This window comes from Eutrigla gurnardus, assembly GCF_963514095.1.
Source record: "Eutrigla gurnardus genome assembly, chromosome: 5".
In the NCBI taxonomy this organism is placed as follows: Eukaryota; Metazoa; Chordata; class Actinopteri; order Perciformes; family Triglidae; genus Eutrigla; species Eutrigla gurnardus.
In genome coordinates this window covers 17,926,788-17,940,267 of record NC_139919.1, presented here as the reverse complement: position 1 = coordinate 17,940,267, position 13,480 = coordinate 17,926,788, and the positions used below count along the sequence as shown (strand labels likewise).

At 42.1% G+C, this 13,480-nt stretch overlaps 5 protein-coding genes across 5 annotated transcripts; 2 read left to right on the top strand and 3 right to left on the bottom strand.

Annotated features, from left to right (window-relative positions):
* Nucleotides 1-80: 80 nt before the first annotated feature.
* ndufa1 (NADH:ubiquinone oxidoreductase subunit A1) lies at nucleotides 81-1,417 on the bottom strand. The gene is made up of 3 exons (XM_084010229.1): nucleotides 1,178-1,417; nucleotides 954-1,043; nucleotides 81-238 (listed from the first exon to the last, which is right to left on the bottom strand). Exons 1-3 carry the CDS (start codon nucleotides 1,277-1,279, stop codon nucleotides 218-220), a joined length of 213 nt encoding a protein of 70 aa, XP_083866355.1. The 5' UTR covers nucleotides 1,280-1,417; the 3' UTR covers nucleotides 81-217.
* A 448-nt stretch (nucleotides 1,418-1,865) lies between these two features.
* Nucleotides 1,866-5,412, top strand: upf3b (UPF3B regulator of nonsense mediated mRNA decay). Its single transcript, XM_084010523.1, has 10 exons — nucleotides 1,866-2,092; nucleotides 2,327-2,433; nucleotides 2,527-2,633; nucleotides 2,713-2,811; nucleotides 3,131-3,241; nucleotides 3,353-3,396; nucleotides 3,497-3,685; nucleotides 3,783-3,940; nucleotides 4,022-4,346; nucleotides 4,427-5,412. Exons 1-10 carry the CDS (start codon nucleotides 1,982-1,984, stop codon nucleotides 4,583-4,585), a joined length of 1,410 nt encoding a protein of 469 aa, XP_083866649.1. The 5' UTR covers nucleotides 1,866-1,981; the 3' UTR covers nucleotides 4,586-5,412.
* A 691-nt stretch (nucleotides 5,413-6,103) lies between these two features.
* On the top strand, nucleotides 6,104-8,155 carry rpl39 (ribosomal protein L39). Its single transcript, XM_084010308.1, has 3 exons — nucleotides 6,104-6,181; nucleotides 6,508-6,611; nucleotides 7,955-8,155. The coding sequence occupies exons 1-3, from the start codon at nucleotides 6,179-6,181 to the stop codon at nucleotides 8,001-8,003; spliced, it is 156 nt and encodes a 51-aa protein (XP_083866434.1). The 5' UTR covers nucleotides 6,104-6,178; the 3' UTR covers nucleotides 8,004-8,155.
* Nucleotides 8,156-8,299: 144 nt separating this feature from the next.
* On the bottom strand, nucleotides 8,300-10,329 carry sowahd (sosondowah ankyrin repeat domain family d). The gene has a single exon (XM_084010304.1). The coding sequence runs from the start codon at nucleotides 9,852-9,854 to the stop codon at nucleotides 8,889-8,891; it is 966 nt and encodes a 321-aa protein (XP_083866430.1). The 5' UTR covers nucleotides 9,855-10,329; the 3' UTR covers nucleotides 8,300-8,888.
* Nucleotides 10,330-10,467: 138 nt separating this feature from the next.
* On the bottom strand, nucleotides 10,468-13,165 carry pttg1 (PTTG1 regulator of sister chromatid separation, securin). The gene is made up of 6 exons (XM_084010307.1): nucleotides 13,041-13,165; nucleotides 11,770-11,862; nucleotides 11,525-11,661; nucleotides 11,342-11,423; nucleotides 10,981-11,142; nucleotides 10,468-10,617 (listed from the first exon to the last, which is right to left on the bottom strand). The coding sequence occupies exons 2-6, from the start codon at nucleotides 11,855-11,857 to the stop codon at nucleotides 10,535-10,537; spliced, it is 552 nt and encodes a 183-aa protein (XP_083866433.1). The 5' UTR covers nucleotides 11,858-11,862; nucleotides 13,041-13,165; the 3' UTR covers nucleotides 10,468-10,534.
* Nucleotides 13,166-13,480: the final 315 nt, after the last annotated feature.

Here is a 13,480-nt window from a genome sequence, read left to right as displayed (position 1 = left end):
ATAAAACATTGATTTGATTACAGCACCAATCTCTTGTCTGTTGCCATTGAAATTCAACACACGAGCCAAAAAGCCTCAGAGGATTTCCAGTGTGGATCACTTTAATCAATACCAGGGACAACTGCCTTAAAAGACTGAAAAAACAAACAGCTGAATGTTACATATAATCTTTTAATCTACAACTTTCTTCTCATCAGGGTCTTCATACGTCAGGTTATCAGTGGATGTTCTCAAGTCCCTGTAGAGGGAAAAAATTACACCATTAATGAACAGTTTTTTAAAATTAAATTTCACTGCCCTTCAGACAGCTTCTGGTTTAAGTTTATTATTATGCACAAACTATTAACTGAGATAGATGATTCATCACAGCGACCATGTCACCATGTTTTGATGAACACATTCTACTATTATAGTCAGTTAACTACGTTTTTATTGGAAAGACATGTGAATCCCCTTTCATAATTCTAGAAAATACAAAATTATCTTGATCTATTGAACAATCTTTTTCCACTTCTTGTAGTAGTACCACTTAGCCTTGCCTTCAACTCCCAGTGTCTTTACTGCAAATGACAGGTTGTAATCTGATTGCTGAGTGAAGGGTAGCAGTCCATCTATTAGAAATAATTATCATATTTATATCATACATTTAGCAGGAATGTTTACCACTTTCTTATATGCTGTAACCTCTGCTCCATGAAACCGTAACTTCAACTAACTAAGTAGTTTTATTATATACGTAGTCAAAGTCGCTAGTTTATTTACATAGTCTTCCGACAGGCTACACATTCCTGCACATGTAAATAAATAATGCAATGCTAATGACTAGCTAGCGCCAGCCCCAAACATGGCTATGGTAGCTGGATGGTGAAAATGAAAATGCACTTAAAAATTGACGAGACTTTATGCCTTCTTTGGATGAAGTGTATGAATGCATTCAGCGTTTCTACACTCACCTTGGAGTCAAAGTGCTGTCCTGATCCCGACACTCGCTTGTCTCTCTCCATCAGATACCATTGCCACGGATACCGAGCTATTCTCTTTTCCTATGGGGAAGAACACATAGACATATTTTTCTTTATCGCGTAACGCCAACTTAGAAACAAACACTGACAGGAAGCAGGGTATAGATGAATCCTTCTTGTTAGCATAGTGAGAGCCACGTTAGCATCGCCCTCACCTTTCCTCCGTTGGTGAACTTGTGGATCTGTGCGGTAGCGACGCCAGGAAGAATCAAACACACGGTCATGACCGCGAAGCCCGGCAGGATTTCATACCACATGATTAAAGCCGGTAACTGTCAGGCGACAGGAGCAACGTTTATTACAACCAAGTCGCCCTCTGACTATCCCTCAACCGTTTATTTTGCTAAGAAGCTAACAAAATGTCGACTCTCCGTAATGACCTATGTTCCGCTGGCAGAACAAGAACAGCACTTCCTGTGGCACATTTTCAAAAGAAAACAACAATTATGCCATCAAACGTTAGAAACTACGTATTTAAAGAGAAAAGTGTACTCAGCAGCGAATATAACTTGTAATGCCCATTAAGATAACATTACTTTTATGCCATGAATTGCTAACCGAACAATCACGTGTTTGTGTAACAGTATGTCGTACAAAATAAACTGCCCAACATATTTATTTAAACTTGCTCGCTTTTATTTTGAAGGGCATCCGAACAAAGGAAGCGTTACTTTTATTTAAGGTCATTCTTTTTTAATGGTAGAGAATGAAGAAAAATAGCATTTCAGTCAAATTGACGAAACGCAGACAAAAGCAAATAAACAAACTAAAAATATATTTACCTGTAATTATAATTTCAAATTCACCGCGCCCCCCTCTGGCTGGAACACCAAACTGCAGGCCCAACCGTCAGAGAGGAAGTTACGGTTGCTACTAGCAGGCTAACTTGCTAAAAAAAAAGTAAACAAGTCTGCAGAATGAGATGAAATACAACCGCGGGACAAAGTAGCTTTATAATTATGAAAGAAGACAAGGAAAACGCTCGACCGAAGGAGCGAAGAGTTGAAACAACATGTGAAGATGGAGAAAAGACGGAAAGGTCCAAGGAAAAGAAAGAGGCCATGACAAAGGTAAAACTGGCTAACTATGTTAGCTGCTGTTGCTATACGTCGTCAGTTGTGGATACAAATAGTAATAATAACAACATGTAGTAAAACAGATCAAATAGCGTCACAATATATGTTTTCTAACCGTGTAAATAAGTGTGTTAGACAAATTGTAACTTTACAAACTCTTAACTTCATTATTCTCCCTGATGTGATAATATCGTCAACTGTCAATGTATATATATATATTTTTTTTAGATCGTGATCAGACGATTACCACCAAGTCTGACCAAGGAGGAGCTGGAGGAGCAGTTACAACCTCTTCCAGAGGTGGACTACCTGGAGTTTTTCTCCAACGACACGAGGTGAATTTATATAAACACGTTTCATTATTTAAAAAAAAAAAAAGTAATATCAGAGACTGGGTATAACACGACATGAATCTTATGTTCTTTCAGCCTTTATCCTCACCTCTTTGCAAGGGCTTACATCAATTTCAAAAATCAAGAGGATATAGTTCTCTTCAGAGATCGATTCGATGGATATGTGTTCATTGACGGCAGAGGTATGAAGAACACAGGCCTACACTTACAGCTCAATAGACACATTTATTTCTCTGACATCCACATTTTGGTTTTAAACAGGACAGGAGTATCCTGCCGTCGTTGAGTTTGCACCTTTTCAAAAGACTGCAAAGAAAAGAAGTAAGAAAAAGGATGCAAAATGTGGAACAATCGCTGAAGGTAAAGATATTCACTGGCATAAGTTCTGTTATAATAGAAAAGAGAGATTTAGTGATGGTTCACTTTAGTAGGGCTATTTTGTGAATGGATTTTGCCATTTTTTTCTCAAAGAGTGACCTGAAATAGCTAATGATTGACTGGCTTAATATATCAAAAGACAACTGTTTTTAACCTGATGGTTCTGTCTGACCTGAAAATACCCTACTTCTATTAAGTGTTGTTTTAAAATATATACGTTTTACCATATTAATCTCCAGATAAGCAATCTTACCAGAAGCAGCAACATGTCTTCATTTGTATTTTCATAATTTTCTTTCAGATCCCGATTACAAGAAGTTTCTTGAAATTTACAACGGTGATGATGACAAGTTGGCCTCAACCCCTGAGACCCTGTTGGAAGAGATTGAGTTAAAATCAAAAGAACTAGTAGGTAGGTGAACAGTCCCTTAAATCAAAAAGTGCACCTGAATCATCATTGCATCTATTTGAAACCAGACACACTGCTGGATGGATGAATTCAAACCTACTTTCTCCCTTCAAGCTAAAAAAACAACCCCTCTGCTGGACTTCTTGAAGAATAAACAGGTAAATAAAGTACTTTGGAAGAACAGTGTACTGTTCTAGTTACAAATGTTAAGTTGCATGGTTAAGCCTGGTCACATGTCTTGTTTTTAATGCTGTTCAGAGAATCAGGGAGGAAAAGAAAGAAGAGAGAAGAAGGAGGGAGCTTGAACGAAAGCGTCTGCGGGACGAGGAGCGACGTAAGTGGAGAGAGGAGGAGAGAAGGAAGCGCAAAGATGCAGAGAAGATGAAGAGACATGACAAACCACTGGAGAAAGACAAGGACCAAGTTAAAGAAGAGCCAAAGATAAAGGTATGTGCTACAGTGGATTAAAGCAGTGTAAAGTAGTGTGAAATCTCAACCAAAACCAATACGTCATTATGATTTTGTCTTTATTTTCAATGTATAGCTCCTGAAGAAGCCAGACAGAGATGATGCTGCTGATTCTGAGAAGCCCAAGGAAAAACCCAAGAAACCAGAGAGGCCAAATAAAGAGGACAGAGCCATTGGGAGTGCCGATCATAAGAGGCGTCACCATATCGAAAATAAGGAGGATCGAGGAAGGAAGTTAGTTGCTTAAGTTATTTTTTTTTAAGCATTTCTCATTTTGAACAGAACACTTAAACCAGATGTTTACTATACTCTCAGAGTGGACGAAGACGGAAGGAAGGAGTTCAGGGAGCGTGACCCAGATCGAGACAGAGAGCGTGACCGAGAGCGGGAGAAGGAGCGGCGGCAGAGAGAGAAGGAGCGCATCAGGCGACAGGACGAGGACCGACGGAGGAGGAGGGACCGGCAGGATGGAGAGAACTCCTGCAGGAAGAGGGATGAGGAGTTTAAAAAAGAAAAAGAGCGGGCCTTGGAGAAGAAAAAGGGTGAAAGCATTGGAGACTCCACTCACTTCGAGAGGCCGGAGAAGCATGCCAAAGAGAGCAAAGATGACATCAGTAAAAGAGAGCGACTACGAAATAAGGTAATGATTCTGACTTATCAAATCATGTCATTTTTGCAAGCATTGTCAGTGTCTCTAAGAGGATTGTGTCTTTACATCAGGACCGGCCTGCTATTCAGCTGTACCAGCCAGGGGCCAGAAGCCGCAATCGAGGTGGAGGAGGCGGAGGAGGGGGAGGAGGCGGAGGAGCTGAATCCAAATCTTCTGACAGAAAGCCAGATACCGAGACAGAGAAAGTGGCTGACAAAGGAGATGATTGAGCAGATGTCCACCTATGGCATTTTAAGTTTGGTGATGAGAGGGGAGTCAGGCCTGTGAGGCTCAGAGCAGCATTGCAGCGTCTCAGGGCGACATGCACTGCAGGTCAAGCAGGGCTGCATCCAGCTCTCCCAGTCTCAGAGGCAGAGATGTGATTGTGGAGCCTCTTAGTGCCTGAATGTGACCCTCTTTTAGTTTTATTTGTTAGGAAAGGTGATCACAACTTTTGGCTTACAGTTTGGCTGTTGGGCACATTAGGTGAAGCCAAAGCTTTCTCGGACCAGATGAACTCAAAGTGACCTTATTTCAGTATGTTTTTCCTCTCATGTAAAGTGTTGTACCACCTGCAAACATTGCCTTTCAACCAATTACTCAATATGTCGACATTGCCAAGCTCATCGGTATTGTTGCTACACTGATTAAATGAGATTTATTTTGTAGCTTTGACATGTTTTGTTGGAATCATACATATGGAAATGCCTCTTACTCTGCCTGGGGGAGCCAGACAATCTAAACGGATGTGAAGAAATTTGCATTAAAACTTGTCATGTTCCATAACTGTAAAATGCTCATATAGGCTGCAGTACATAGTCTGTACCTAACTGGTTTGAGATCATGTGTTTTGTTATGTTGATAGGTGAATGAGGAAAAACAGCCATTTCAGACTAGACTGCCATGCCTGCATGCAGACTCCAATCAGAGGGATCGACCTGTGGCCTTCCCCCAATTTTTATTCATCTGAAACTCCCCAAAAACATGAATGTGTGTTGCAACTGAATACAGCACGAGAAGCCACTTTTGACTGGAAATAAAAGAGGTCTTTGCTTAATTGTATTGTCTTTTTTTCCGTTTAGTAAGATGTTCAGTATTAAAATACAAAAAACGCACTCGGGTCTTTAACACTTCAAGTATAGTTATTTTTAGTAATAGAAGCTTGAGATGTTTCTAATATTGCAGTAGTTTGGTTTTTTCCACCTCTTCCTCTATTCAACTACTGAAATTTGCTGTTGGTCCCCTATTGACCTCCTCCGAATACTCCTATGGTGGAATAAAACTTAATTTATAATTTGGGGACTAGATTCATCTGATCAACTTACAAAATGACCTTATACTGCAGACCTTGCTTTAGCTGATAATGGTCTTCAGTGGTGCACATTCCCAAACAAATTACCAAAACATAATTGACATGTAATAAACCTTTGGCTTTTTGGGCCCCTTGGATCTGTGGCTACTGTCCACTTTACCCAGTTGGTACTCTACCTTAAGCCCAAAACATGTTGATCTGCTCAGCATGTATACTATACATATTTTAATATATATATATATACAGTATATAAACAGTTTTTAAAGCAGTTAAATTTGCTTTTTTTTTTTTTTTTAATTTTTTAAATAATTTGTATTTTGTTTGGAGTGGAGTAAACAGTGCAAAGTATGGTCTTAACGTCCTGCGATGGATGTAAACAAATCCTCCACGCGGGGTCGCTGTGTGTAGAACGTGGATCCTGTTTGGCGGCCGCGCATTGGATAAAAGAGCCGACGTCACTTCCTTCTTTCTCTTCATCCACCGCCATAGTCGGGAGAGGACTGTGGACAAAATGGTAAATATAAAATCTTCAAACATCCTCGTCAGCAGCAGCTGTATATTTGCCCCGATGTGCTGTGTGATCAAAACGTATTCCAGCGGTACTATACGAATCTGTATGATGTCTGAAAATATGGAATGCGAGCATATTAAACCTGCTAAGAAATACTAGCCGGTTCGCTCTCTAAGCATGTTAGCATGTCGTTTCCTGGCTGCTAGCTTGTTAGCTTGTACTCGTAGGTACGTTAAAGTATACTCGTTTGAAGTTGCGGATATGCAGCATAACTTAGAAAAACTGTTTTGTGTAGACGTCGTTTTAATGGGTCTCTTTGTTGTTTCTAGTCGTCCCACAAGACTTTCAGGATCAAGCGCTTCCTCGCCAAGAAGCAGAAACAGAACAGGCCCATTCCTCAGTGGATCAGAATGAAGACTGGAAACAAGATCAGGTGAGTTCATGGGGGTGTTTTTTTTTATTTTGCACGTTGTAACGTGGACCGTTATAAGATGACGATGGACAGGCGTACAGTGTACATATGGATACAGCGTAGGGCAGCGGATACGAGTCACAGCAGCTCACTACTATTTACTTTTTCGCCAGTTAATCAGGCGAACCTAGCTTATACTAAAGCAGTTTAATGTAGTTTCTAACTAGTTTTCATGACCATCAATATGCTTTCAAGAACTGCCTTCTGATAGGAATTCAAAAATGACTGCAACATACATTTCTTCATTCATGAAAATGAACTTTTATAGGGTGTAGTGTGTGTGTGACGCTGTTGAATTGTACTGTGTAATACTGCAACCACAATACAACATAATTCAACGGCACCACAGATTGTTTAACTACATTTAAGTTTTCACATGAGACCTAATGTATCTGCTTGGCATGTGTACTTGCAGAGACATTTCAACAATGGCAAGAGGTTATTCCCAGCTGTTAGCAAGTGTATTAATGCATGTGTGCCAACATTTAAAGACGATATGAACTCAATGTAAAGCAGGTCTGCAATTGCAGCACTTCAACACAGTAGAGTGCTGTCATTAATCCTGCTGAGAGCATCTTTCTGTTACGCAGCTGATTCCTGCTCACTCTTGTGGTGATGAGGAAGCTCCGTAGCTGAACATGTCAGTTTGTGATGTCCACTTGATTGCTTTCCACAGTATGCTGACTAATTGCCATAATGGCCACAATAATTTTGTAGCGGTGGAGTTTTTGGTATATGAAATGGGTGCAGCATCAACAGAATTTGCATACCTCTAGTTGCCTTAATTATAAATTTTAATTAGAAGACCGGTTTGTTCAGTAATTTTGGACTATTGAGTAGTGGTCGGCCAAACTTTAAAACTGTTTCAAAAGGTTCTCCTTTTTGTTTGGTATTTTTAAATAAAAAAAAAACTGAAAATGAGAGCCTTCAATTGAACCAAAAACTGAAGCTGTTTCAGGCCTCTGCATGCTCCATTACACCCAGGCTTGCAGCCAGGTACTGCTGCAGAGGCTGTGTGTAATGTCTGGAGATGGCAGCCTCAAAACGTTGCCGTCACTTTGAGGGTCATCTGTTAGCAGACATTGCCTCATCAGGGCGCATCTTTTCCTGGGGGTGGGGGGGAACGTGTGGTGTGGGGAAAAGGCTCGGACTGATAGAGAGGAATTGTGCCACTTGAATAACAAGTCTGTGCTGTATACTAATGGAGAAGTTAATGCACTCCTGGTCACTGCAGTTAAAGGCCTCTGTTGCTTCATCCTTTCCTTGAAAGTCTAAATGTTCTATCCTGACATGTTTGATTTCAGGTACAACTCCAAGAGGAGACACTGGAGGAGGACCAAGCTGGGCCTGTAAACTGGGTCTCTGGATCCCAGCACCCCTTCCATCCAAACATCTGCCAGGACCTCCAGCTGCGGGGCCTGACCGCGGGAGGGAGCCATGTTATCTGGAGCAGCAGTTTTGTACAGATACTCATGTTTGACAATAAAAGATCTGTGATCAAACTCGATGGCAATCTGTGGGGCCTTTATTTGGCATCAATTTAATTATATACTTCTGAATCACTGTTTCATGCAAGACTGGTTATTTTGTTTGGCTAGAGTCTGAGCTTTGGCTTTGTAGCTGGTGCCAAAGAGCACCGCTCTTCAAGAAGCCTCAGCTGTAACGAGACAAACTAACCTTCACGCCAGCAATAACTTATGTTTTTGTTTAAACAAGTGGAACTGAATCAGTAGATGGACAATTTAGTATTTTATTTTTTTAAATGCACATATGCAGCAAGTGTTTCAGTGAAAGTTCTTGCACAATACTTTCAAGGAGGCCCTGAAAATGACTGAACTGGTTCAGTGACTCAAACTTTTGAGTCACCCCTTCAAATGTAGCTGTCTACACAAGCTATGGCCTCAGCATGGTCATGAGTTAGAGAAGTTTAATTTGACAGAATTTAAAGGCTTGAAGAGGTTAAAGTAAAGCACATTGAACATGAAATGTAAACCATGTCCCTTTTGGTCATCGCAGCTAATCTCATTTTCAACCACTTCTGTTCACTAATCCCACAAAAGTCGTCTTTTTTTTCCTGAGCTCTTGGTAGAATCGAGTGGGCTGCTTAAGTATTTTTGCTGTAATAGCAGATTTCACTGTTTTCAAGAACCAAGTACTCAATAAGCAGAAGTAAGCAGGTTGGGGATCAGTTAAGTGGACGTGAAATAGGACATATTTGAAGGCTTGTGTCGTCACCACTCAGCATTTGTTTCCGAGAAATGAAAACGGGGGTAGCAGCTTCCTCCAAGACCGAAACCTCCAGCTGCCTCCCCTCTTAGTCCGGTCAAAGGAGTTCACTTCAGCAGTCTCTCCATGATCGACCTCGTCCAACGCGGTCAAGTTCGTTTCGCCGGCGCTGTTGTTGTTTACGTTGTGTTTGGCGTTTGGCGCACACCCGCAGCTGTGCTCATCGTCCCAGGTCCCCAGCAGCTCCTTCATCTCCAGCGGGGCGTCTCCCCCCAGATACTGCCAGGCTCTCCTTCCATTGTAGTCCATGGCATCGACGTTGGCGCTGAAAGCTCCCACCAGCAGCTTGATCACCGGGTACTGCCGGTGCATGCTGGCGACGTGCAGCGGGGTGAGCCCGCCACTGCCCCGCACGTTCACATTCACCGGGATCCCCGCACTTTCTGCGTGGCGCAGAAGTTGGAGCAGAGTCTCGTCCCGTCCTCCCTTGGCCAACCAGTGCAGGACCGAGTAGCCGCTGATGAAATCCTTTCTGGTCAGCAGATAAGGGTCCTCGGAGATGAACTCCAGTATGGTCTCGTAGTTCCCCTCCACTGCAGACAGCATCCACGCGTGCTCCATCGGATACAAAGCCCAGCCCGCGTCCTGCTCGGAGGACACGGAGGGGGTTTGTGACAACACGCTACTCAACCCGCTGTTGGACGGGTTGCTCAGAAGCAGATCTTTCAGGTATCTTTTACGCATGGCGGGTGTGAGCGACGTTCTCTCCGCTGCCTCCCTCTGAAGTCCTCCTGGCGCGGAGCCGTCCGTGACTTCCAGCTGCCTCTGCAGCCTCGACCTACGCTGGACAGCGGTGGGCATGACCTGCATGCCATACTTGGAGAGTCGCTCCACAACGGTGCCTTGTGTGGACGCTCGGCCGTCGGTGTGACCAACAGCTGGTTCCGATCCAGCATCATCGGATCTGCCCTCGTACATACTGGCTGCCTCCCTGCGCGATCACTTCCTTTATTTAGACACCCCGGAGATAGTGTCAAGATATACTGAAAACTGTTTCCCTTCACTCCACTGGACTCGCTCACTGTAATGAGAGGGAGGTTTATCGTTTAATACACGTTTACAACGTAGTAAATGCATAAGTACGCAATTATCCGCGCCCAAAGTGCAAATAGTACAAGTTCCTCTTTTTGCAAGAAAAAACAGACGTTTATATTCAAAGACAGCATCCCGAAACATGGATACGAACAATTCATGCGTTACTCGACTCACCTGTTCTGTATCCAACGCGCAAGGTTATCAAGGTTCCACCTATATATCTACCACAATACAGCAAACCCTGTTTTACATTAATTGATAAAATACTGTTATTAAGTTTACTCCCAAATACCGAGCTGCAGATTCAAGCATATATCCTCATTCCCTTCCCAAGAGGAAGGGAGACAAAGTTCATTCTAATCTCAGGCAAAACCAGTAGCGAGAATCCCTCACATGTGACCACTGATGGATTTCAAAGCAGGAAGTAAGCAAAGTGTATACTCCCCTGATACTTAACAGCCCTATCGCCCATTACAAACCAGCACCACAACGTAAATAAAAGAGCAGGGATAGATAAAACTTTATTTCAGTAAAACAGTCGTAACAAAAACATGCATCAGTATTCAGTCGGTCAAAAATTCTGAAGGAAGTTCAACGGTCAGCTCCTCGAGTGTTTGGAGAAAGGCATCCAGCTCTGAGCAGTGACCTGGAGAGGGGAGGTAGGGTGAAGTTAATGATACATTGAGTAAATGATACCGTTTTCAACCTGTGCCCCATGAATACTGCTGCCAGACAACTTAATGCTACGCGTTACTTTTCATATCAGATACCTCAATATACATTTTATTTTAGATTTCTAAGCCAGAACAGAAATCTCCCCTGGTTATTTCTTCCAAATATGTGCCAGAAACTGACTTTATTCACAATAGATGATGTGACAAGAAATTACTAGGCTTTCACCCACCTTGTGCTGTGCTTAAATCGCATTAAACGGATTGATATTTGATCAAAATATGCTCTTCAATCCCAAAAAGTAAGTGTAAATGCTGCCCTAAAAGGAAGTTGATACCTGAATGTTTTGGCATCTTTACAGGCGATGGGTTTGGGAGTGGAGCCAACATTTCCAGGTCCTCCTCACACAGAGGAGAAGCATGTGGGAAATGGGCCAGTCCAGGAAGCGCAAAGCCACCAAGAGGAATGAAATCCTCAGGTACGCCGTACTTCTCAAACTCTGGGGGGCAAAAAAAAGTTGTTTTAAACACACATTACAAAGCATTGTGTGGGGAAAAAAGCATTGTGGCTCAATGAAGCCGATACACAAGTCACCGATTATAGTATTGTAGTACAGATATGGGCTATTCTATAAACTGACTTATTTTACCACATCTTGGGTAGCACCAGAAGGAAACAATTTTATGTGTCAAAGTTACCAAGTGGGTCATAAGGGATGAACTTCTCAATTTCTGGATATTCTTCCACTTCGATCAGAGAAGCCTGTTTGACTTGAGTTTCCTGTGTGGAACAAAACATTGGTACATGTATAGAGCAGATAGCTAAAATGATATGCTGCCATTACCTTTACGATTCCATCTCTTATTATTGCTTATACAAACCTGTGGCTTTAAGCGTTTCTTCTCTTGTGTGTTGGCGACAGGGGTGAAGCTTTTTTTGTTGACAGCACCAAAAGCCTTACGGCCAAATGGCAGAGGAGTGTGCAACGTTTTGGCAGTTATAGGAGAGGAGAGTTTCTCTGATGGGGGGGGGGGGGGGGGGGGGGAGGGGGGGAGCAAAGGTTAACTGACCAATGTAACTGCTAAATGATTAAAAAAAAATAAGCACAAAGTTGGCATTTCCTCACCTGGAGCAGACTGAACCCGCTCTCGCATCTTCAGAATAGGTGGACGAAGACCTGCATTTTCTCGCTCTGCAAAAATTATGCTGGCCATTGTATCTGAAAACATAGTTTGATATTAGCTGTTGCAGGACATTACAATTCATCACTATGGAAGAGACCTCTGTGACAGACATTTTGGCAAAATCTGCAGACTTGCGAAAAGTGGGCACAGAGGGCTCCAAATATCTGCAACAGAGCCCTCAAGCACACCGATTTGACGGTGGGGCAGCCCTAAATCCTTGCAGACTGCATGAAAGCACCTCAAAATCTCCAGTGTGGACACTGGGATTGGGGCCCAAGGCATTCCACAGGTCCCTGGTGCTGGGCATGCAAGATCAATGGACACTTATTCATGATTTGAGAGCTGAAACTGACATTTAATTAGCAGAAAATGGGAAATGATGATATTTAACGGATTTAAAAAAAAAGTGAAATATCTGGTTCCTGTCTTTAATTGTAATCTCTGAGAAGATCAATCAATTAAAAATAATTGCTTTAATCCAAATCTGCCAGTTAATTTTTGCCCTTGGAAATAGTCAAGATAGTTGTCTATATTGAGACTATATTTGGTCAAATAATTACGTTATTTTACTAGGAGCACAAGTAGTAGTAGCGTAATTAATGTTATCAGATTCCAAATACCTTAAAAAAATTCTGGCAAACTTTCTGGAAAACTGTCTTTTTAATGTGAACCAAAACTAGGATATCCACTATGGCTGGTAGCCAGCCTGTGTTTACTCAGCATCTGACACTAAACATTCAAGGAACATCAGGCGAATTGGGGCTAATGGCCATTCTGGCAGTGTTACAGCACTTAATAGCTGTAGCCATCATTAATGAATGACACGGATCCTCGGCTAGCTCCCATACAGCTGAAACACAAGCTGACCGGCTCCCTGTCTTTATCCCGTTTTTAAGATTAACACTTTCACTGCTATCTTGATGCCGGTTTTATCTTTAGCACTAACGTTGCTTAATTAACATTAGTGCGAATATTGTTTGTCATGGTAACGAGTTAAAGAAACGCTAACGTTACACAAGCCCGACACTTTCTGCAAATATAACCCTAGCTAACGTTCGTTATTAAAGTTAGCGTCGATGGACTTAACGTTAGCTTAAATTCAAATTCAGCTAATTAACGTTAGCCAAGTCTGTGTTAGTTGACAACACGTATTAGCTGAGCGTGTTGAGCAGTAAACGCAACAGTGTCTTTGATACCATGGTGGAAAGCTCACCTGGGTCAGGTGTGCTAAACGTCCTTTATGATGCTGCTTCTCTCTCGGGACAGACAGTTGTTATGATCTAAACTCTGGTTCGTAGCGACCGCGGCTGTTTTTAAATCCGCTGCCTTCGTCCTATTGGTCAATGTAGCACAGACGACTTGAATGGGCGTTTACCAAAACATTTTTTTTTACCACTGATATATACACGACTAAAAGATATGTAAATAAATAATGATGCGACCGTTGTATTTATGTAATCCATGTAGTTTATCTAAGGTTACGATTAAAGACACTTATATTCAGATATTCAAATCGTACCACCATCAGCACTACTTCCTCTTCTGCTCAAACGCACTTAATGTTTGTTTACGACTGCACTTAAAATGTTCAGTTTGTATCAAGACGTTTTGCTTCCCCCATGTCCCCCATGCGGGGTTTTACCACTTTCTAAA

Excerpts from the sequence above, each read along its gene's own strand:
- ndufa1 (XM_084010229.1), bottom strand. The coding sequence starts at position 1,279 with ATGTGGTATGAAATCCTGCCGGGCTTCGCGGTCATGACCGTGTGTTTG. Across the intron at positions 1,044-1,177 it reads AGTTCACCAACGGAGGAAAG|GAAAAGAGAATAGCTCGGTA; the intron begins GTGAGGGCGATG and ends TCTTCCCCATAG. Across the intron at positions 239-953 it reads GACAGCACTTTGACTCCAAG|GGACTTGAGAACATCCACTG; the intron begins GTGAGTGTAGAA and ends TTCCCTCTACAG.
- upf3b (XM_084010523.1), top strand. The coding sequence starts at position 1,982 with ATGAAAGAAGACAAGGAAAACGCTCGACCGAAGGAGCGAAGAGTTGAA. Across the intron at positions 3,242-3,352 it reads AAAATCAAAAGAACTAGTAG|CTAAAAAAACAACCCCTCTG; the intron begins GTAGGTGAACAG and ends TCTCCCTTCAAG. Across the intron at positions 3,941-4,021 it reads AAGGAGGATCGAGGAAGGAA|AGTGGACGAAGACGGAAGGA; the intron begins GTTAGTTGCTTA and ends CTATACTCTCAG.
- rpl39 (XM_084010308.1), top strand. Across the intron at positions 6,612-7,954 it reads AAGACTGGAAACAAGATCAG|GTACAACTCCAAGAGGAGAC; the intron begins GTGAGTTCATGG and ends GTTTGATTTCAG.
- sowahd (XM_084010304.1), bottom strand. The coding sequence starts at position 9,854 with ATGTACGAGGGCAGATCCGATGATGCTGGATCGGAACCAGCTGTTGGT.
- pttg1 (XM_084010307.1), bottom strand. The coding sequence starts at position 11,857 with ATGGCCAGCATAATTTTTGCAGAGCGAGAAAATGCAGGTCTTCGTCCA. Across the intron at positions 11,662-11,769 it reads GCGGGTTCAGTCTGCTCCAG|AGAAACTCTCCTCTCCTATA; the intron begins GTGAGGAAATGC and ends CCCCCCCATCAG. Across the intron at positions 11,143-11,341 it reads CATCCCTTATGACCCACTTG|AGTTTGAGAAGTACGGCGTA; the intron begins GTAACTTTGACA and ends TTTGCCCCCCAG.